The sequence below is a fragment of the Arachis duranensis genome, chromosome 3, assembly GCF_000817695.3.
Source record: "Arachis duranensis cultivar V14167 chromosome 3, aradu.V14167.gnm2.J7QH, whole genome shotgun sequence".
In the NCBI taxonomy this organism is placed as follows: Eukaryota; Viridiplantae; Streptophyta; class Magnoliopsida; order Fabales; family Fabaceae; genus Arachis; species Arachis duranensis.
In genome coordinates this window covers 127,228,773-127,252,620 of record NC_029774.3, presented here as the reverse complement: position 1 = coordinate 127,252,620, position 23,848 = coordinate 127,228,773, and the positions used below count along the sequence as shown (strand labels likewise).

The 23,848-nt window shown below is 27.2% G+C and overlaps 2 protein-coding genes and 1 pseudogene across 3 annotated transcripts; all 3 read right to left on the bottom strand.

The window, feature by feature from the left end:
- Positions 1-10,668: 10,668 nt before the first annotated feature.
- LOC107481073 (uncharacterized) lies at positions 10,669-12,131 on the bottom strand. 2 transcript variants are annotated; one of them, XM_021139259.2, is made up of 5 exons: positions 11,849-12,131; positions 11,683-11,760; positions 11,487-11,586; positions 11,131-11,285; positions 10,669-10,978 (listed from the first exon to the last, which is right to left on the bottom strand). In XM_021139259.2, the coding sequence occupies exons 1-5, from the start codon at positions 12,101-12,103 to the stop codon at positions 10,769-10,771; spliced, it is 798 nt and encodes a 265-aa protein (XP_020994918.1). In that variant the 5' UTR covers positions 12,104-12,131; the 3' UTR covers positions 10,669-10,768. The 2 variants fall into 2 exon arrangements, with proteins under 2 accessions (XP_020994918.1, XP_052115716.1); XM_052259756.1 differs by lacking the exon at positions 11,131-11,285 and having other exon boundaries at positions 10,669-10,974.
- Positions 12,132-13,266: 1,135 nt separating this feature from the next.
- On the bottom strand, positions 13,267-16,139 carry LOC107481074 (uncharacterized). Its single transcript, XM_016101287.3, has 6 exons — positions 15,954-16,139; positions 15,554-15,716; positions 15,303-15,431; positions 14,947-15,141; positions 13,538-13,660; positions 13,267-13,445 (listed from the first exon to the last, which is right to left on the bottom strand). The coding sequence occupies exons 1-6, from the start codon at positions 16,112-16,114 to the stop codon at positions 13,332-13,334; spliced, it is 885 nt and encodes a 294-aa protein (XP_015956773.1). The 5' UTR covers positions 16,115-16,139; the 3' UTR covers positions 13,267-13,331.
- Positions 16,140-17,707: 1,568 nt separating this feature from the next.
- LOC107481075 (uncharacterized) lies at positions 17,708-19,228 on the bottom strand (annotated as a pseudogene).
- Positions 19,229-23,848: the final 4,620 nt, after the last annotated feature.

Genomic DNA, 23,848 nt, shown 5'->3' with positions numbered 1-23,848 from the left:
TTTTAATAACTAAATTTTTTTATTTATATATACAAATTTTGATAAATATAAATATAAATTATATATTTTATATATACAAATCTTATAAATATAAGTATATTATTATTAACTAAATAATAATTTAAAATGATAATATTTATTAGTGATGTAATATTTTATAATTGTAATTGTAATAACTGCTACATATGTTATTGTGGTATATATTGTGACGGCAATTATAACTTGTAAGTGCAATTATTTTAAACAAATTATTAGTAGTAGTATAATTTGGCAGGCATGATTTTGTGGTATATATTTCTCATGATTTCAACCCGATCTTGGTAATTTACATGTGAATTGTGGTTTACATTTCTCTTATCTTGGGGTTGGTTGTTTTGAAGGAACAAAGTTTCATGTGCCAACTATAACCTACCTACCTTAATTATAAGAGGGGAGAAAACCAAGAGAACACTACAACCAGACAAAAAGAAATCACCTTTTACTACTACTTACTACATCATAAATTCAGAATGTATCGTTTCAATAAGAAACCCTTATTTTAAGGTAAGAGCCGAATTTTATTACATAAAGGCATAAATATAAGGTGATAATATTTTTTTATTTTTTATGAATATTTGATCAACTCTAAACATTAAAAACTAAATTCTATATTACAAAATTTAAATTTTAAATTGTAATAATATAAAAATAAAATATTAACTAATATTAATCTTCTCATTTTTCTTCACTTAAACACAACTTTAACTAAATATTTTACCGATTTTTTTTTTACGTATTTTTTTTATTGCCTACGATATTCTCCAGTCCAACAAATCAAAAATCAATCCGTCGCGAATTGAAACTTTATTTAAGGGTTTGTCGCTGGTCAATGAATTACTAAATGTACAAAATAAAATTTAAACTCCAACATTTATTTAAACAGACGAATGAGTTGACTATTCGAATAGTCTAATATTTTTTTTATTTAAACACGACTTTAACCGAATATTTTACCGATTTTGTCTTCACGTATCTAAGTCACTTAAGATTAAATTTCACAATGTTTTCAACAATTAATGTTATTCTAACTTTTTCAGTTATAATATCATCATTTTTAATTTTTATTCTATTTACATCTGTATAGTTACTTATCCATCTAAAACTTCTCACATCGGCCTATACTAATGTATGTTCATCCCCACACTTTATTGCAATTGCCTAACATTCTGTTTTATATAACATATCTAATTTAATAACGGTGCGACATCATTTAAATTTTAAACTACACCTCTAATAAAAATCACTAAACATCACTGGCTAATAAACTTTTGCCAAAATAGTAGCAGAAAAGAGTAATGAATAGACCGAGACACCCAATTAATTATCTTGCAAAGCCGAAGTCGAAATATATAAACAACTTTGTAAAAGTAATGTGTACTGTAAAAGCAAGGGACAAACAAAATCATGGGCATTGCATGAGGAAAAGCCGGGTCAAAATTGAACTTGTTTCTTAACATCATATCCATTTTAATATAAATTTTAATATAAATTAACATAATTTGCCAACGAATTAACTCAAATGATATAATTTTTTTATATTTATTTAAAAATTACAAATTTAAATCTCATTTTTAATTTAAAAAATAACATAATTTATATTTCGATTTTTTCAACAAATACTCTAATCAGCAATTCTCTGAAATTTCTTATAATGTATATTATTAAATTAGCTCATATTAACTTATAAAAAATTATAATATTTTTTTAACTGGAGTTAAAATCTCAATTAAAATATTCCCTTTATTATCAATGATCATATTTTATTCTATATTTGTTCCTTTTTTTATTTGGATTGAATTAAAATTCGAAACTTTAATTATAAATTTGAAGTTTAACACATAAAATATGATAATTGTTAAAAACAGTTTATTTTTGTTGAGATTTTAACTCTAATTTTAAAAAACTGAACTATAATTTTTCTTTTTTGGTAAAAAGAATAAACTCAACACCAATACCGATAACGACATACATAAAATATAAAACTAGCAGCGGAGGCCTAGACCAAGTGGCAATCATATTGCCTCTTAAACAAGCTGCACCAAGTTCGAACTCCAGCTGAGACTGAGACGAGGAATCTCAAAGTGTGGGTGCGTGGATGTGTGTGTTGTAATACCTAGAATTAGGGGTTGTCCAATCCATTTGACAAAAAAAAATATCAAACTATACTATAATTATTTTATGAATAAAGTGTGAGTCAATAATATGCTGTCACTTTAAAAAGGATAATTTATATGCATAAAAACGTCTTATTCTATTAAATTAAAAAAAGTTTTTAGCCTATTGTGTTTTTTTTATGTTTTTATTTTCAGTATTTGTTTATATTTTAAGATTTTATAAAAGAGAAATAAAAATAAAAAATAATATCTTAATATTTTTATAAAATTCTAAAAATGAAAATACTGACAAAAAATAAAAATAAAAAGAAACAATTTTTTTATCGAATAGACCCTTTAAAATTTTAATGAAATATTTTAGAGAAAAATGATAAATCAATCCCTGACTTTTCGGTCCGCAAATATTTAAGTACCTGAAAATTTAAAAATATATTTAAGTCCTTAACCATTTCAAAATTTGGATATATTGATTTTTTAGTTTAATTTGTCCAATTTTAAAAATTCTCTCACGTGTACATCCTTATCAACGAAATCAGTACAACAGAAGTCGCATTTGATCAGTACATAAGGAATTGATATGTCCAAATTTTGAAAATGTCAAAGACTTAAATATATTTATTAGTATCCCTCAATTCAATAAATCAAAAATTAATTTCGTCAAGTTTGATTTTTATTTTAGAAATTGATTAATAAATTGCTGCATTTATAATAAAATTTGAACATTAAATAATTATTTAAATAGATAAATAAATTAACAATTTGACTAACCTAAATTAATTTGTTTTGTAGTTACTTAAATGTTAACACCAAACTAAAATTATACTTCCATAGTTATTTTATTTCCTCATATAGGATAATTAGATATTGTTTTAAAGAAAGTAGTAAAATTAAGTAAAAATAATAAGTTTAAAGTAAAAATAAAATTAGATAATTAGTAAAACTAAAATACAATATATTATTCACGTTGTTTGTATTTTTTATTGTTCACTTAACCAGATTGTAGATTTTATTAGAAGTTGGTTCAATTGAGTCCAGTTGGTCCAGCCATTCCGATCTAAGATTGCGTTTCAACGTCACTACAAAAAAAAGTAAATAAATAAAGTCCAAATGATGAACCAAAATAAATTATTTAGTTGTGTATATTAATCCCAAAAATAATAATGTCTATTTATTATATTTTTTAAACTTTTTTGGGTGTCTTATTATATTTTTTAATTGTCATATCTTATGATATATATCAAATTAGGCGGAAACACTTTTCTGTTTGGTATTTTTATCTCTATTATCTTTATTCCTTCTTCTATATTTGTGTCTTAGCTAGATACTCATTCCAAACACTACCAATTATATTTCATTAGAGACCACTTCTTGTGTGTTTTATTTATCCTATCCTATTTAATTAAAATTACCACATCTGTTATTATCGTTAACTTCTCACTAATTAAACAGTCATAGTGTAAATTAAATTTCTTTTTTATTCTGTTGGTATATCACAATCATACCAATCAAATCCAAATTCGTTACACATCTATATTTTATTTGATTTCTAAATTTTTAATGAAATGATTAATCAAATCCATCAAACTTGTAGAGGGGTGATTTTATTATCCACCCATGAATGGAAATATAATAATTATATACAATGTGATATCATATATGGTTAACGTTAGGCCACGCTCGTAATATCAATTTCGATTTATTATTTAATTTACAAGAATTTTATAAGACAATGTTATATTGGACCTTGAGGGGTATAGTGTACACAATAATGTAAACATAGATAACTTTATTTTATTTTTTGCTGTGATATTTGGTTATTATTATTGTGACACTAGCTGGACATGTTTATTCAACTAAGGATACGTGTTATTCATGGACTCATCATGTCGTATTCATCCATTATATTATTCTTCTTTATTTTAAAATAATAAAAATTTAAATTTCCAATTTATACTTGGGAAAAAGGAACAAGGTTAATGTTTAGAATTAAAAAATAAAAATTTATTTTTCACCAAAAACTTCTCATTAAAAAAAGTTGATTCTTTTATACATGTACAAAGATTAGCCCAAAAAAAAAACTTTTGTTTTACCGGCCGCCATAGCCACTCAAGGGAGCTTTCATTGGCAATAGAATGAGAATCAATAATAATGCTTTATTTTTTGTTATTTAACTTTAATATATTGCATTTCAATTGCCCTCTAAATTAAAAATTAAATAAAAGAAAGTGACTATCAGACTACGGTATTAAAATTAATATATAGTTTCTAATGAAATTAATTTCCTTAAACCTTTTAATAAAATATTCAAACTAATTAATTTCTTGTAAATGCAACTATTATAATTTTATTCTTTTAGAACAATTTCTCTAAAAATTAAACCAAACAAATATTATTTTAATTTAGACACTTTAAATAAAAAGAAAATAACTTTATTATTTTCAAATTCAAACGAAGTATGTAGTAAGAATTAAATCAAATAAAGTAATAAATAATTGAATAAAGAGGGGGTAAAAAAAGTGAAATGCATTATTTACCAAATTAAGGTTGTGTTAAGAGTGAGTTAAGAAAAGGTTTATGATCATTTTGTGAAGTAGGGGTGGTTGATTTCTCCATTGTCACTTTCATGGAAAATGAGGGAAGCTTTATTATATTGAGGCTCCAAGTAGTGGAAGATTTGGCAAACTAGATGTGAAGGGCCCCACTGAGTTTTATGGTGAGGTGGACCCCACAAATTAAAGGGGTCTTCATTGACCTCATGCCTTGATATTATTTGGTGTTTGTTGCAACAATTTCATTTCCACTTTTAATAAACAAGTTGCTTCGTACTATGAGTATCTGGTTTCATCACAAATGTCTCCAAAAGGGATTATTTGCCATGCGTTGCATAATTACATTTAAATCCTCTTTTTCTATTAATTAATTGTTATTAACGGTTTTTATTAGTAATTTTCTTTTTAGTCAAAAAGTGTAGGCTTGATTATTTTTTTAATTAAGAATGAGACTGAAATTCACGATTTAGGTAGCATTTAGTAGAGAGATAAAGACATAAAGACTGAGATTTAGAAATAGAAATTAAGAGACAAAGATAAATTTTAGTATTCTGTTTGATGTAAAATGGGAAACAGAAATTAAAACAAAAATAAAATTTTAATTTAATTTGCACAAAGGATAAAATTGAAATTAATTAATTGAAATGAGAATATTTTAAATATAAAATGTTATTAAAGTTTCAGTCTTCATCTCTAAAAATTTTAGTTCCTTGTGTCCCCACTTTTTGAAAGTATTGAAATACTGAAATTTTGGAGACAGACTAAAATTTTAGTACTAGTATCTGAACCAATAATCATGATACTGAATTTCAGTTTCTGTCTCATTACATCAAAATAAACACTATCTAAATAAATATAAAGACTATGTTATTTGAGTTATAGTTCGTTAATATTATATACATCAATCTTATTTCTTATGAAGCTTTCTCTTGTATGTTTGTTTTTGTTTTTTTTTTTCAAGTCTTCTATTATTCTAAATTTGTAGTATTTAAAAGTATTTTACTTTAGGATAATTTAGAAAATATATTTAGTTTTACAAATATTGAGAGTTTGATTTATATTAATTTTTCAGCGTTAGTTATCCCGTCAAATTCAAGTGTTTGAATGATTCTTTAGATAATGAGAGAGAAGATTAATAATAAAACAATTGATATGACAATTAATTATATAATTTTATAAAAGGATAAAAAAAAGTTTACACCATTGACATGTACTGAGATTTAGTTTGGGTAAACAATTTAATTAAGTTATTTTTGAAGAAATAGTTTAAATAATAAATATTTATATTAAAAATAATTTATAAATAAGTTATTTTGTGTTTGATTTTTTAGTTTTAAGAGTACTTATTTTAAGAGAAAAGTGATAAAAAAAATTTTTATTATAAGAAAAGTCATTTTTTTTAACTTCTCCTTAGGGTTTGTTTAGATGTTGAAAAGAAAATGGAAGGAAAGAAAATAAGAGAAAAGAAAATGAAAAAAAGTTGAATTATTTGTGTGTTGTTTGAATGAATAGAAAATAGATAGAAAGAAAATAGAGAAAAAATTTTCTTTTGTTTGGATGAAAAAAAAAGTGAGAAGAAAGAAAATCATAATAATATAAAATTATATTAATATTTTTATATATTTGATTTAAATTATTTATCTAATATATATAATATTTAAATATAAAATTTTATTATAATAATATATTAAAACTAAATTTATATTAATATTTATTAATAATAATATAACTAAGGGTAATATTAGAAATACAAAAATATAGTATTTTTTTCTTTTTTTTTTCGCTTGTGATGGAAAGAAAATTTTTTAGTGGGACCACACAAAAATTTTCTTTCCTTCCTATTTTCCTTCGTAACCAAACAAAGAAAAATATTATTTTTCATCTATTTTTCTTTATCCATTTTTTTTTCATCTATTTTCTATCAAACCAAACATAGTGTTAAGTACTAAAATAACTTTTTAGAAAGTTACAATTTTGTTTTGAAAATTATATCAGATATTAATACTACACTTTTTTAAAAATTAAAAATAAAAAAATCACTTATAAACCTATCCAAACGGGTCCTAAGTCACAAATAGAAAACAAAAAAAGGATGCAAAGTCTTATTAACGAGTAATACCAAGTAATTAATTGTTTTCAGTCAATATTAATTAATTTTTTAAGAATTATTTATTTATTTAAATTTATATTTTAAATAATAAAATTTTAATTCTAAATTATAAATTTAAATATTAAAATTGATTAATATTAATTAATTAAAAATTAAGAGTAAAGTATTATTTTTGTTTCCAACGTTTGGGGTAAGTCCTATTTGTGTCCCTAATGTTTAAATCGTTCTATTTGTATTTTTAACGTTTATAAAAGTGATGCAATGTTATCCTACTATCAATTATACTAACAAATTAGATTATATTTTTTAATTATTCTTACTCGGATATATTCATTCTCAATTAGATCTCACTTGGATGTGTTTGATTTTAATATTATACCCATTATTTGTGTTTAGATTCAATTATGTCTCTAAAAAAGTGAATTATATAAATATTGTAAGAATTAGTTTCAACTTTTGATGAGTTATTTTTTGGAGTGGATCATCGATTCTATCCCAGACATTTGTATTCTAACTTCAAAAAGAGATTTTTAAAACTCAAACTAAAGCATTCATGATGTGTAATTGACGGTAGGATAACATTGAATCACTTTTACAAACGGGATACAAATAAGACGATTTAAATGTTAGGGATACAAATAGGATTAATCCCAAACGTTAGAGACAAAAATGATACTTTACTCAAAAATTAATTATCTGTACTTTCTCATTTACATAATATTCTTAACAACAATTGGCCTATGATTTTGGTTGATTACTCCAATGCAATTTTCAACGTTAACTTTAGAGAAAAGTTTGTCACAAGAAAGGAGAATAATATGATGATGGTTTTTTATTTGTTATTATGACTTTTCCAATCCATCCAAATAAATTAGCTGGAAATCAATGAATGTTGAGGGATTTAAAATTAACACAATTTTGTATGGGAAATTTCAAGTGTGAGCTTCTATATATATCACATTTCTATCTCCAAATTAAATTAATTAGGCAATTAAGTAGACATATATAAGAAATGTTCTATTACCTAAGCTAGTTGTCGGAGCAAAGGCAAACCAACACCAACCAAGATTGGGAATATAATCATGAAAAATACTGTGTAAACCCATGTGATTATGCCTATGGTTTATACTCCTCAACAGTAGCCACAAATAATAACGTGAGGGTTCGAATTCTGCCTTGTGCATGCAGTAATGTATTAGCCAGCAGTAACCTCTTAAATAGAGTTCAGTATTGTAATAAATTAGTCTTTAACCTGTCGGATTGGAGGATACTGTAAAAAACAAAAAAAAGCTACAAATTAAATAATAATGTTACAAACAAAGAGGAATTATAATATACTCTTTCACATATGATCAGAAAATTTCTCCACTAAATAACAATCTCACCTTTTTTTTTTCTTTGGAGCTATTCTATATAGAGTGAGTAGTAGAATTAGAAATTAATCAGCCTGTGTATCCTTTAATTCGTCATGAAAAATAATTTAGCACCAACTAACAATGCTAAATCTTATTGTTATTCACATACATTCTCTTAATTTTATATAACTGGGGAGATATTTCTATATATAACTTTATGTATATAGTGCTTTGGTATATGCTTTAAAAATATTATTTTCCAAGGTAAAAGGAACGTCACATTATTTAAATTGGTCCAACAATAATAACAACAACACAATTATATCTCGTTTGATAAAATCAATTACATGAGATGATACATATTTTAAATGTTTGTAATATAAAAAATTTAAATATTATTTAAAATTTATTAGTTAATATTTTTAGAATATTTAATTTAATTTAATATATTTTAATTTTTGTTTATTTAATTATTAAATTAAGTTTTATATTAGTAGTGGATTTTAGATTTTTATTATTTTAATTTAATAAAAAAATTATAAATACCTCATAAATGATTGTAGTTATTGTACAGGGTGATTAAAGAAATGTGAAAACACTTTTTGTTGGTTACGTGATAAAACTATGGTATAAATAAATAAGGTTAAGTAAATTCCTCTCTTATTACATCGAAGAATTAGATAGAAGGTTGAATGACTCTTTTTTATTCAATTTACAAACTATAATGTGAACAAATTAAATTGAAAAGTCTCTTATTTATTGCATCAAAAAATTAGTTTAAGTTAAAAAAAGATTTATTGACAACAAAAAAAATCTAAAATGAATATTAACACACCAAACCAAAGAGAATTTACAACAGTGTAATCATCTAGAGTAAACTAATGAAGTCATCTAAAGTTAAACTATATCACATCACTGCACACCAATATATACATAGTGTTGCAAAATATCTAAAACAGAATCAATGCAAAAAACCTGGCTAGAAAAACTACTCTAACAACTTGTTATACTTCTTGACAGTTATCAGTTTTTTTCCCCTTTTATATCCTCAATAAAAAATAATTATATTTCATATAATCAAGATTATATACATGGGGTGATAAATACATTACTATAAAATAAGTCTCTTGGTTTTAGGTTTAGGAGACCAACATTTCATGTCTCTCAATTATTGCAACCCAATAGCTGTCAAAGTTTAACACCACAGATATAGCATACCAAGTTTCGTTGGGTGTCACATGTCAAAATAACAATTATCCAATGAGCTTAATTTTCCATAAAATCAGGACACTAATTTCAACATTTTATTCTTTTGATATAGTAGTAATAGTTAAGGCTGTTTGCCAATACTTCTCGATTCGATTGATTAGTTTTGTTTCAGTTAATTTGATAACTAAAATTATCAGCGTAAATCAAATGAACATACATAACAGAACCTAGCTACATTCACATTGGTTTTGTCTTTTATGAAAACCTTGAGTACTGGTGCTCCGATTTGGGCCTAGTCCATTGGGCCTTGTTGGGCCCTTAATCCTAGGCCGTACTTCCACAACCAAAAAAACCGTCACCATACTTCCCTGACCCAAAAAATAAAATAAAAGAAATAATCACCATCGTTCTTCCAATCTTGTACAAGAGTTAATGCTATTAAGACATAGATTAATTCTCGGACGGGTTGACTAGATTAATTAAAAATTAATCACCAAATTAATTTGTTGCAAAATAAAAATTATTGATTGTTAATGAATCTGTTAAAATCTAAAAAAAACGATAAAAAAAATTTGGTATCGAATTAATATTATTTTTTTAGTAGTTAATTCCAAAAATATTATTCGTACATTAAAATTATATACTAAAATCAACCACTAATGTATTTGTTTATAAATATATGTGTGATTTAATTTATTTTTAATGTGTATTTATATTCTAACATGTATTTTATACTGATAATTAACTTTGATAGCTGATTTTGGTGTACACATAACATAGTTATAATTTAAAATAATAAAACACAAATATTTTTTTAATATATTTTATACAAAAAAATATTTTATTATATTTAGTTCAGCCTGATTGAATCTCAATTAAACTAAACCTTTAAGTTTTTAACTCTATCAATTCAATGATACATTCAATTTTCAGAACCTTAATCAAAATCATATATATTCTTAGAAGACTTTTGATTATGCCATGAATTCCATCAATATAATAACCATTAAATTTGAAAATCTCACTACATAGATCAATCTAAGAAAGTTTCCTAAAATCTAGAATTAATTTGATTCGAGCCATTTACTAATATGTTATTATTGATAACTTCTACACCAACAAGCAAGAAAATTAGACGAAAAAGGAAGACTCAGCTAAACAATATAATAGTAAACGGTATCACTATCATCATAATCGTCATTCATGAATATCATCTAATAGAAGAAAGTGTTTTTTTTAAAAAAAAAAAGAGACTATAATTTATGAAGGTACAAAGAATGAATTGAGGTTGACGAAGCTTTTGCTCATTTGGATTATTACAAAAGAAATAGAATGAAATATGAACGTATAAGGTTGGAATATTAATTATTATTCCAGTCAAGAATATAACGTCTAGGAATAAAGCTTAGAGAGGACAAAAATGGAGGCAGAGGAAGTTAACAGAACGGCAGCAAAAGAAGCGAGATCAATGGCAGTGACTAAGGGAATATCCTTCAACTTTTCTAATATTCCCACTTGAACAATCATCATCACCGCATGCCCTATTTTCGACTTTGCTTCCTCAATTGATTGCATCCCTACCCACCCAGGACCACCACCTGTCTGATCAAATAAATTTGATAGCTGATCGTTAAATGATTTGATATCTATCGGTTTTTAACTATCAACTTCACGTGAAGTTAACTGAGGTTCCACCGTATATTCATTCATTTCATAATAATGATAATCATTAAAGTTATTTTAATTTGTGATACCTTTGTATAGAAGAGATCAAGTATGTTTGATTCACTATGCATGGATGTTGCATCTTTTTCTTTCTTCTTATTATTATTAGTAGTCCTTGACCCCACGAACATTGTGTATAAACCCGCCCCAAAAACCAGCAAGGCAGTTCCTACAAGGAACATGTCTAAAGAAAAGAGAGTATAAATTTGAATACATACAAGTGAATTTGATAATTAAGAGTGATAAAAATTTAGTTAAATAGTCAAATTATTTAATCGTTTTTAATTATCAACTTTACGTGAAGTTGATTGCACCTAAATTTTTAGAGTATATACAAGTCTTATTCATATATATATATTTGTTGATTGTAATTTGTGAAACAAACCTATGGCTTCAATAAGTAGTTGAACGAGGTGATGCTGATCTAGCCTTTGACCCAAAGTATGGAAATAATGGCCGTAACACTCCACAACAAGAACACACCCCTTCATTAAATTAATTAATACCAACGAACCCACATGTTATTATTACATAAAAAAAAGAAAGAAAAAGAAATTAAATAATATTATTATTGTTATTACCTCAACAAAACAGAGTAGCGAGCCAAGTAAAGATCCTGCTACCGCAAGCAGTGTAAAAAATCTGCAATCAATTATTGCCTGCAACCACAAGTAGTAAAACCTAAGATTATATATTCTTAATTATTATATTAATTCCTTTATATTATGTTAAGTACAGAATTATTACCCTTTCAATGAGCATCTCGGGGTGTAAAATATTATTCCATGGCTTATTGATTTTGGCAGCCACGGATGCCGCCTTCACAGCCACCACTGGTTTTCTTTGTCCCGTATTATCTCCATTGTTGCTGTTCAATGAAGTGGCCTTGCTGCTTTGGTGCGTGCTCACACATTTGACAAAGCAGGAAGAAGAAGAAGAAGAAGAATGAAGAAATCGAATAGGCCTATAATAATTAGTACTAGTGCGCAACAATCTTGCCATTGATTCACAATTGAATCAACTACTTTAATTTGGTCCAAGTAATAATATTATTATTATTTATGCTTTGGACATATATATACCACAAATATATGCATGCATGCATCAACAAAAGAGAATGAAGAATGAAGATTCGAGGCATATTATAGGTGAGTTTGGACACATGTAACTCTCACGTGACAAATTCGGGTTCGGTTTCTAAAGCGTTTATATAATCGTATAATTATATATTTTTTTTAAATAATTATTTATGTGATCAATATATAAAATAATTATTTTTACGTAATTAAATATATGTGTAAAATTATTTATTATTTTATATTAACAGTGTATTAAAATTAAATTTATATTAATATTATTTTTATATAAAATAATTAGTTAATTATATAATAGGGCACTTCCTTGAATTTTTCTGATGTGGTAGGGTGGCAATGCAAGTATGCAACCGCCATGTCATGTTGAACATATATTGATTGTGTCTGTGGCTATTATTTAAAGGCAATGGAGAATGAGAAAAAGTCTTAATGATTTTGGAGTTTTGTGGTTATATTTCAGCTATGAGGAAGCTTCATGAACTACAAATCCAATTCCAACCAAAATGCTGAATACAGAATTGAAATATCTAGCACTTTGTTGACCGAAAACAAAAAATCTAGCATCCCTGGTTAGAAAATTAACTATTAATTTTGTTTGTATTTGATGAATTTTCGGAAAATCTTTTTTTGGACTGGCACCGATTGATTCGTCAACGAAAGCCCGGGCCATATTGTGTTTTGGGCCTTTGCAACTCGGTTAGGTCCAAAGTGTCTAACATTGCTTTCCAATATTATTATGCTCAGGAATGTGAGGAAAACGTTGGGATTGTATAATGCTTTTGGAAGGTTTTCAAGTGTTCTAGAAATATTAATATTTCAGTTGTTTTAACAGTTAATTTGTAATAAATTAAGATCAATAATTAAAATATATAAAACACATTATGGGAGCAATAACACGTCTACTCCAAAAAATACACATTTACACATTTAAAATTTTAATATCATAATTACATAACAAGATATTTGTATAAACAAAATTCAAACTTGTGGATGAAATTAGCTTTGCTTCGTCCTTTTTCTGTCTTTTTTTTCTTTTGTTCTTTTTTTTCTTTTTTTTTTCCTTCAGTTGTTAAGTGAACCGATCTAGCACCAAATTCACACGTTTTTCTAACCTTTTTTTACCATGCCTGCGTAAATCAATTTCCATTCTTAGCTACAATGGTAGGAATTTGGCCATGGTTAGCAAAATCAATCTTATTCAAGCGTAAGCTGCACAACACTTGCTCTGGAAGTTCCTCCTGTTTATGTGCCTGTGGAATAATAATAATAATAATAAAGAAGGTATTAAAATGTGAGCATTTAAAATTATTCAGGAGTAGTGTGAAGGTCATAATATATATACCTCAATAGTTAAACCTACATCGAGTATTACATTTTTTGAATGGTCTCGAATTGCAAGAAGCCCTTTTCTACATACATAGCTAAAGCGATGTATATCCAGATCAATCTCTAGATAATTGGGTCCCTACACAATTTAAAAACAAAACAAAATATATATATTAATTAAAAATTACAAGAATATGAAGCCCATTAGCAATTTACTATTTTAAATTGAGGTTCATCTATGTTACTAAAGTAATGCTTTGTACTATAATATTTCAACAAATTGAGGTTATTATAAAGAAAAAGTCTAAAGAGTTAATTACAACTTAAATCAACTCAAGTTAATTTTTTTATTTTTAATTTTAAAATTCAAAAAATTAAAATAGTAAAAAATTGTTTATTTTTTTTATAATAAATTTTTTGTTTTTCAACTAATTAATTTTAGTTAGCTATCCTCCTAATTAATTTTCTAATGAAACCGTATTATAAAACTATACAAGTGTGGATTATTGAGAGAGAATGTATTGCCTACATGCAAAAATTATACAAGAATAAATTACCAATTATTTTGATCATAAATGATTTAAAAAGGTCGTAATTTTAAAGAATAATATTACATATTCAAATATTTTTATTAACTAAATTTAATTAAATTGATAAAACATAATAAAATCAGTTATAGCTAACATTATTGCAAGCCTTATTATTTAGTTTGATTGGACTTTGTTCATGAAAAAAATTGGATATGTAGTATTATTCGATTCTAAGTTGACTCGACATTTATTATTATAGATTAGATTAATTCGACAAAATTATTAAACAATTAATTACTTTGAATCGTTTTATCAAGCTATCTATTATGAAGAATAGCAAAAGGGTAAGTTACCATTTTAATTTTTAAGATTTGATTCAAATTTTAATTTATCTTTTGATATTTTCGATGTCTTATTTTAATTTAAAAAAAATTAATGTGAATAGATGTTGTTCTTCGTTAAATTTGACATGAACAATTAACATATTAAAAAATTAATAATGTTTGATTTTAATATATAAGTAAAATCGATTCACCAATAATTTTTAATGTAAAAATTTTTCATTTTATTTTAGGGCGTTAATGATTGATTATTAGTATTTGAAATTTTGTATAAGAAGAGACTGAAAAAAAAAATGTTACAAAAATTTTTTGATTATATTTAGTCAAAACACAAAAATAAAAAGATATAACTTAACTAATGAGTTGTAAATATTTACATTACTTATTTCATTAACTATTCAAGTCAAATTTATTTATAGGATAATATTAAATCCATTTGAAACTTGTTAGGATAGAAATAAGATGTTCAGAACGTTAAGAACCAAATGATAATTTGCAGTTAAAAGACGAAAATAATGTTTTATAATGATAAATAGTAATTAATTTTGGTATACCTTAAAGAAATTGTGATGAGGGCGTGAAAGCACTGGCTTGCCATTGTAAGCATCTATACACTTCTTCTCTGCAGCAGTAAGAGTAAGATCGTCTGGATTAACCACCCCAGCCAAAATTTTTAGCCTCTCCCTAAATGGAACCAAGTTGTCTTTGGTAAACCCTTGCACCTTGTCCATATCATCATTCACCAATTTCTACAAAAACAACCATTTCTTTGTTAATCGCTATATTAACTTTATACAAAAATAATCTTATATTAATAGTATACTTAATACTATATAAATTTTGCAAACAAATAAATACTCTGAAAATTCTACAAAAGATGAAGCATGTATAAGAGAAAATAATATAATACCCGGATGCTCTCCTTAAAGCGTGGAGAAATCTGAGTGTCGAAATTCTCGGACAATTTAAAATATAATACAAGGCTCATTCCTTCCCCATCACCATCATTAAGAAACATGGATGGTGTGTATGTTGGCAACTGAAAAAGATAAATTAAAGATAAAAATAAAATGGAACACATTAAGGCTCGTTATTATTAATAATTTTGATCAAAATGCAAAGAATGAACTAAATGTATATAGTTTGAGATGGAGAGTAAACCTGTATATTAACAATAAGGAGAGAAGGTACATTCTGATGTTCTTTTACAAAGGGAAGTTCAAGATGTTGAGCAATGTGATTTACCTTCCTTGGACACAAAAATAAATCTACACCCATAGGTACATAAGGGCTGAAATCTGGAGCAGGACATTTCTCCTTATTTCTGCATAATTCTTAATTAATTATTGCCATATTCTATTTTTTTGAAAGAATTATGCATAGATTTATTTATTTTTTGTTTAATGCTAAAAATTTTCAAAAACAATAAATACCATGCTTTAGAATTTTTTTTTTTATAAAATTTCTGATACCATATTATAAAATTACTTATTATAAAAGTTTATGTTGTTAGGTTAAGTCCAACAAAAACATGGACAATTTATTCAATTTGTTAACATGCCTGAAAAAATTTTCTCCGCGAAGATGGAAGACTGAAGGTGAAATTTGTGACCAAGAACCAGGGGGAGGCTTATCTTTGGTTGAACCAAGAACTTGAAGCCCTGCTTTAGGACGACGAGCAAATCTTTCAGGTGCTCCTCCTACCCATAACTGATTTAACATTTTAATTCATAACTCTCACAATCTGGATTTATGTATCTATTGTTGTTTGACATGAACTTTTGATCATGCATTGCCTTGACCTGTTCAAACTTCAAATAATAATATTAGAAACAAAAAACCATGTGAAAAGAATGCTACATACAAGTGGTTGGCAAGGAATGCTCCTAATCTTAGTCATCAATTGTTTTTACAGGTAATTTTAAATCTTCTATATATAGTGAAGTATTAATTCATTTCAACACACCATCAAAATTTATATATTTGGCCCCATTTTTTATTGTATTTGTTTATTTATAAAGTGCAATAATATTGCAATGTTCCCTTTCTTTTAAATGTTCACATGCTTAATTAATTGTTTATGTATAAATAACTTTAATTATTTGTAACCATGTTAAGGATACCCCCACCCATCATTATCTATAATTATTCTAGGACTTTATTTTGACCAATTTCTCAAATGTTCAAAAATCAAAATAGGGCTTCGTATTCTGCATTCCAATTCCAATTCCAAACAGAAGACAGAAGCCATTATATTGGAATCTGTCTTTATCTTTCACTTCCAATAAGATGGTGACAAGCAAATTCCTTTTTCTTTTCTTTGGGTGTAACTGCTCTTTGCCGCAACAATAATGAAGCAAATAATTTTTTCGGCTTATTAACGATTCTGTGTTTCTTGTCTAAAATACTTTTAGTCGCCTGCATCAAATTTAGTTGTGATGTATTCACCGTATAAAATAATTTAATATATATTTAATTAGATAAAATTATATTAATAAAATAATTATTTTTTATATTAAATATGTGAATAATTATTTAAAAAAATAAATATAAATAAATAAATAAATAAAATATTTTATATCACATATACATTAAAATTAAACTCTATATTAATATAGGTTTTTTGTACTTTTTATATTTAAAATGATCTAACCACGTATTATTTGCATAAAACTAAATTATATTAGGATCAAATTCTTTTAGTTTGAAATAAAAATATTAAATAATTAATATATTTTTTTAATTTTATCTCATTCTTAAATCAATACTGGTCAAGTCTTTACATTTATCTAAAATATTACTCTCCTAATGTTTTCTTTAAAAATATGATATTGAAGTATTTTATTTTTATAGAATAAAATTTGATTTTAATAAAATTATTGGTTTGAACTATTTTATTTCCTCTTCTCACTTCTCATAACACCATCTCCAATAGAAAACTCATCCCAGTTCCTGTTTATGACCCACCTGTCATAAAAAGTAACTCCACATTAATTTTTGCGTCATAAACAATAAAGAGGAACTCAAAACATCGCCCTTTTCTCCATTAGGAGAAACTAACTTTAGTCCCTATTGTGGTCCCACTTAATTAATTAATTAAAATACTTGAAATTAATGTAATTAATTTTTTCAATAATGTAATTTAAATTTATAAATTTAAAAATAATTCACTATTAAAAGATATTAATATTAAATAAATTTATATATAATAATAATATACAATATATAATTCGGGGTTACACTAATTGTAACATTACTTAATACAGAGAAAAACATAATTAAGCTTTATAGTTGACGACAAGCATTGTGAAATTGTCATATGTGTTCAATCAAGTCCTCTTTCAATTGTCTATGCTGCTGCCTATTTTGAATTTGGGCATTTCTTTTGAGAAATTGATGGTATGGTGCGAAATCTTCTTCTCCCAGCTAAGGTTGTGATAAGCCATTTTCGACATCATCATACTCTAAGCCCTGAGCAAAATTTCCTGCATAAGTGTCTCTTTCATCATCAACAACCATATTATGCAATATAATACAAGCTCTCATTATGTTGGCAAGCTTCTTCTTTTCCCAAAAACGAGCTGGACCACGTATAATTGTAAAGCGTGCTTGCAATACTCCGAATGCTCGCTCCACATCTTTTTTTTGTCCTTCTTGGTATTGTGCAAATAACTTGCGTTTCTCCCCTTGTGGCTTTGAGATTGATTTGACAAATGTGGCCCATTCAGGATAAATATCATCTGCTAAATAGTATCCCATAGTATAATTATTACCATTAATAGTGTAATTTACCTCCGGAGCACAGTCGTTTAGAATATCATCGAACACTGGAGAACGATCTAACACGTTGATATCGTTATTTGAACCAGAAACTCCAAAGAACGCATGCCATATCCAAAGATCTGAAGATGCTACAACCTCAAGTACTATGGTTGCAACCCCACAATAACCACTCATGTACATACCTTTCCACGCCTTTGGACAATTTTTCCATTGTCAATGCATGCAGTCAATGCTACCCAACATGCCAGGGAAGCCACGACCCTCCGCCATTTGTAGCAGGCGTTGTACGTCATTTGGTTTGGATTTTCGCAAGTATTCATCATCGAATACTGAAATGACACCTTCAACAAATTTTTCCAAGCATTCAATTGTAGTGCTTTCGCCTATGCGCACATAATCATCAACAGCATCAGCTCCTACGCCATATGCTAACATGCGTATCGCAGCGGTACATTTTTGGAGTGATAACAAGCTTCTTCTTCCAGTTGCATCAACCCTCTGTTGGAAATACGGATAGACGTTTGAGAGAGCGTCTACTATCCAAAGGAACACATGTCTTCTCATTCGAAATCTTCGTCGAAAAATGTCAGCATTATACACCGGTTCATCTGCAAAGTAATCTTGAAAAAGGCGATCATGTCCTGCTTCTCGATCTCTGTTGATCCATCTACGAGTAATTGGAATAGAGTTTCTATCGATATCTTCTTCTTCTGAATCTTGGAGTAAACACTCATTGATCCAATTATCTATGACTGTGTTATCTTGCCGTCTTCTTTTGCCATACAAAGCCTCATTAAACATATCATCAAAATTTCTAGCCATATTTAGAAATATAATTTTTAGTTCTCTTTCGAGGTGAGAAACAAGAATTGAAGTGGAGTTGCAGAGACATGGATAGTTGATATTTATAAGTGTGTCTGCAATAACTACCTTAACGGCTAGTTTTGCAACGACTAGTTTTGCAACGGCTACTTTTGCAACGGCTATTTTTGCAATGGCTAGTTTTGCAACAGCTACTTTTGCAACAGTTAGTTTTGCAACTGTCACTTTCATGAACAATAAGGGCACAATAATATTGACTAATTTAAAAACTTACATCAGAAATAAATAAAACAAACTACATCATAAACCAGTAATACGCAATAAAAATAAGAACATATTACATAACTCTACGAATACAAGGAACCATTAAGTAAACCACTTGGCGATTATTTTCTCACATGCAATCTCATGAAGAGCTCGTCATTTTCACTCATTGTAGACGTGTCAGCATTAAGTATTTGTATATCCATTTCCCTTTCCCTTTCCTTGGCCATCCTTTCTATTTCCCTTTCTTTTGCTCTTATCTCCATTTCTTTAATATACCTTTGAGTTTGTAATTCTTTTTCTTTCATTGCTGCTTGAGCTTGTAATTCTTGTTCTTTCATTGCCGCTTGAATTTGTAACTCCTTCTCTTTGATTGCCATAATCTTTGCTCTATGTTCCTTCTCATCTTCTCTTTCTTTTTCCTTATCCATTAGTTTTTTTCTCTAATATTCTTAATATCTTCCATGAGAGATAATTTTTTGACTACCGATGATTTTCTTTCGCTAAAATTTTCAAACATCTATGCTTTTCCCTTACCTTTTCGCTTGCTCTTCTTTGATCCTTGTGGGTGAACGGGAGAATCCACACCGGGTTCGTCAGCCAACGGTGTTTCTGGGTTTGATGAGGATGAGTATGCTCCAGTTGTACTAACCTTGGTTCTTTTTGAGCCGCCACTCTGTGTAGGTAGTTGGCTTCTCTATTTTTGCTCCAACCGAAGCATGTTCCAATGCCTCTCAAAAGTGAACTTTTGACCATAATTTGTGGAATAAAGTTTATAAGCCAACTCCTTTATATCATCAGCGTTCGAACCACTCCTTATGTTTTGATTAGCTTGATCGTAGCAACCAGCAAATTGTGCAACAGCCTTATTGATCTTATACCATCGTTTCTTACATGCAACTACCCCCTTGTCATGTCGGAGAAAAATTCTACACAGTAGCTATAAATTCGATTCCAAAATGTTTCTCCCTTTTGATCGGTACCAACTACAGGGTCAGTTGAAACATTTAACCATCCACTGATCAGCATCTCATCCTCTTTCCAATGCCAGTGTTAAATACTATCTTGTCTCCGATCTTCAATATCATCATCATTAAGGTCGATAGCATCTAATCCACGATGGTTGGCAAAATCTGAATATTGCGAATTTGGACTAGATTGTATAGAAGTCTGAGAGGATGGGTTAGAAGAGCTACCAACACCAGATGAGTTATGTCTTGATGCACTGAATTGAGTTGGAAAAGGTAAGGAAGTTGGAGTAACATTTTCGATAGAGGGGTTAAATATGGACGAAAATGGAAAATGGGGTGTTTGTGAATTTTGATTTTGCGGCTGGAATATAGGAAACTGATTATTATAAGGAGCTTGAAAATTGAAATTAGAAAGATTTTGTGGATTTGGATTTTGAAATGAATTTGGTAGTGTGAAGTTTTGATTTGGAACTTGAGAGTTTGAGGTTTGAGATTGTTGGGTATTTGAAATTTGAGGTAAGTTTTGTAAGTAATTGAAGAAAGAGTTGAGTTGGTTTGGATCCATTTTTTCGAACAAAAAATAATGGTAGCAAAACTTTGATTTCGTAAACTTGGAAGAAGATAAAAAAGAGTAGTAGATGGTGTGAGAATAGAAGTGTATATAAGTGGTATATATAGAGTAACAAAATATTAATTTATTAATAATAACGGTAACATAATAATGGCTAGTTTTGCAACAACTAATTTTACAATGGCTAGTTTTATTATTTAATATAATTTAATTATTTAATATAATTATTTATTTAATTATAATTTCATATATATTTATTTAAAAGGTAACTTGCCATGTGGCAAGTTACCATTGGTTATGCTTGAGTCCCTTCCACCTTGAACTCCGTGAAAAAACTCGTCTCTCTCCTTATCCAACGGTAAGTTCTTCAATGTGTAGAAAAAAGTTGAATGGGGATCACCCATTGAAGGTGCTCTAAGTGACCCACTACTGCTGCCCATCCTTTGCACTGGCAGGCCTGAACCAGACTATTTACACTTCTCTTTTTCGGTGTTTCTTAACGGCTCCTTGATTGTGGTTAACCACCGCTCATCGCCACCTTGTTTGTCGTCGCCTCACTGCCTTCTCCATCACACTCGCACTGCCTCATTGGCTCACCGTCTCTGTTCATCAGCTGCGCTTAATTTTTAAGAATAAAATAATACAAGATATAAAAAACAAAACACAAAATATTGTATTTTTATATTCTATTTGATGATAAACTAAAATAAATTATAAAAATTTAATTTAATTTTAAAAAATAAGTTGTGTCTCTTAATAGTGTTTTAGTTTTTTTTCTGTCAGGATAAATATAAAATATACTAATTCAGTATTTTTGGATATAATGCCTCCGACTTTTTACCTATATTTCATTTGTTAAACGATTTTGTATTTCTATATCTTTATCTTAGTGTCTCATCTCTATAAATAAATACGGTCTTAATTCCTTACTTTTCATTTTTGTTAGGTTTCTTCGTTGTGGAGTTCTAGCATTCTACTTTTACTTCTATAATTTTACTTCTCATTCAGTCCTATTTTAGTTCTAGTTAATTGTTTTTCTTTACTTTTGTTTTAGATTTTAGTTTTGGTTAATTTAATTTGATATTATCGTTAGATATTACATTTTTCTTTTAAATTCTAATTGATTGGTTAAACTTGGTTAATTAATTTTTATTTTATTTTTTGAATTTTTAATGTTCTTTTCAGATTATCTGGTTGCGGATATCGAACTCAATTCAATAATTTCAATACAGATCAAATTAAAATTTTCATCATATTTGATCTCTTCCAATCTTTGACCACTCTTACTTTAAACAAATAAATTGTACCTATATCATTGTGTCTCAGTGTCTGTATTCTACTATTCTTTGGTTTTTGTCACTTTAAAACTCAAACGCACATCCAATAATTATAACAAGAGGGCATTTACCGTATTGACCTCCAGTTTTACAATAATGTATTATAAAAAGCAATTTCTTTGATGAAATAAAAAAAAATAATAAAATAGTATAATTGATAAATAAACATATAATATAGAAAAAGTTTGAGTGTTTAATTAAATTAGTTTTACTTATCAAATAAAAAAAAATGAATGAATCATCTTTTGAGTGAACAATAAAATCTGATCCATATTATATCATCAAAGAGCATATTTATAATTATAATTTTATTTTAAAATAATTACTCTAATAAAGATGTCAAAAATATCTTCTCATATAATTTTAATTTAAAAAATATAACTTATTTATTTTGTTATATTTTAAATAAAAATAATATTTTTATAACATATAAAAATTAAGTCCTAAAATTTATTATTCAGTGGTTTAAATAAAATATTTTTACATGATAATAATTATAAAAATTTTATTGGAGTATCACTTTATTGTAATTCACAGTGACATCCACTATTTTAGGAAGAGAAAAATAATACTTACATTTAAAAATATAATTATTTATCTATTTTTTTATTTACTTAAAATTTAACAAAAAAATAATAACAAGATATAATATCAAAATTTAATATAATATAATATTAAAATGTCTATAACCAAAAATTTATAGTAGTTTAATTTTTATTAGATTCTAAAATAAAAATAGTATTTGACAAATACAAAATGGTCTTAGATAAGACTGAATTTTTTTAGTTTTTTTAATTATTTAGTAAAATATTATCTCGTATAATAATAATACATTATATTTTATCAAAAAATTAAGAAAAAATTGAGAAAATCTATTTTGCAATGCGCCATTGACCCTCAGAATGCCACGGTATGAAAGTGTAGTGTAGTTGTCCTAGAGCGGTGACTTGACCTATGGGGCTATGGTTGTCAATTTGTCATACGGCATGGTGGCCAGTTATCCGTCTATTCAAATCACGTGTGTCATTTCATTATAAAATAAAAATAAAAATTATTGATTGATATTGTATTAATAAGAGCTGGACTGCCTGGATATGTTTTAAAATAAAATTTAGAGTAAAGTATCGTTTTTGTCTCAAAACTCGAAGAAGGAAGAGATAAGAGGGCCCTATGGAAAATATGCTCAGAAATTCATAATAGAGTCCGACCACAACGACCGAATTCATTATCTTCATGCATAAGTATACTAGATTACTTAGTATAAAAGATTGAAAAATTATCGCAAACCTCTATTTTTTATTATCTTCTGTTTTTAATTATCTATTGCAATCTCCTTATTATTATCTAATTTTAAATCCATATATTTATATAATGATTTTTCAACCTTCCATATTTCTATATAGAAATAAAGAGATAGACTAGAAACGACATCTCTTATTTTACTGACACCAAAGAGGGGGATCTAAAATAAGTGGAATTTTGATATGGGTGGAATATAATGAAATAGAGCCACTTTGAGGTTCACTTTGAAATGACACATGGAACGGAGCCGTTGCAAAGAAGTTCCACCAGTTACGAAAGAAACTTCGAGCTCATATTGGTCATGGGTTGAGAACGGGAAATTTGATCTCTAGTAAGTCTCAGAGTTATCTCTAACATTTCAATCGTCCTATTTAAGTCAATAATGTTTTAGAATTGGTTCAATGTT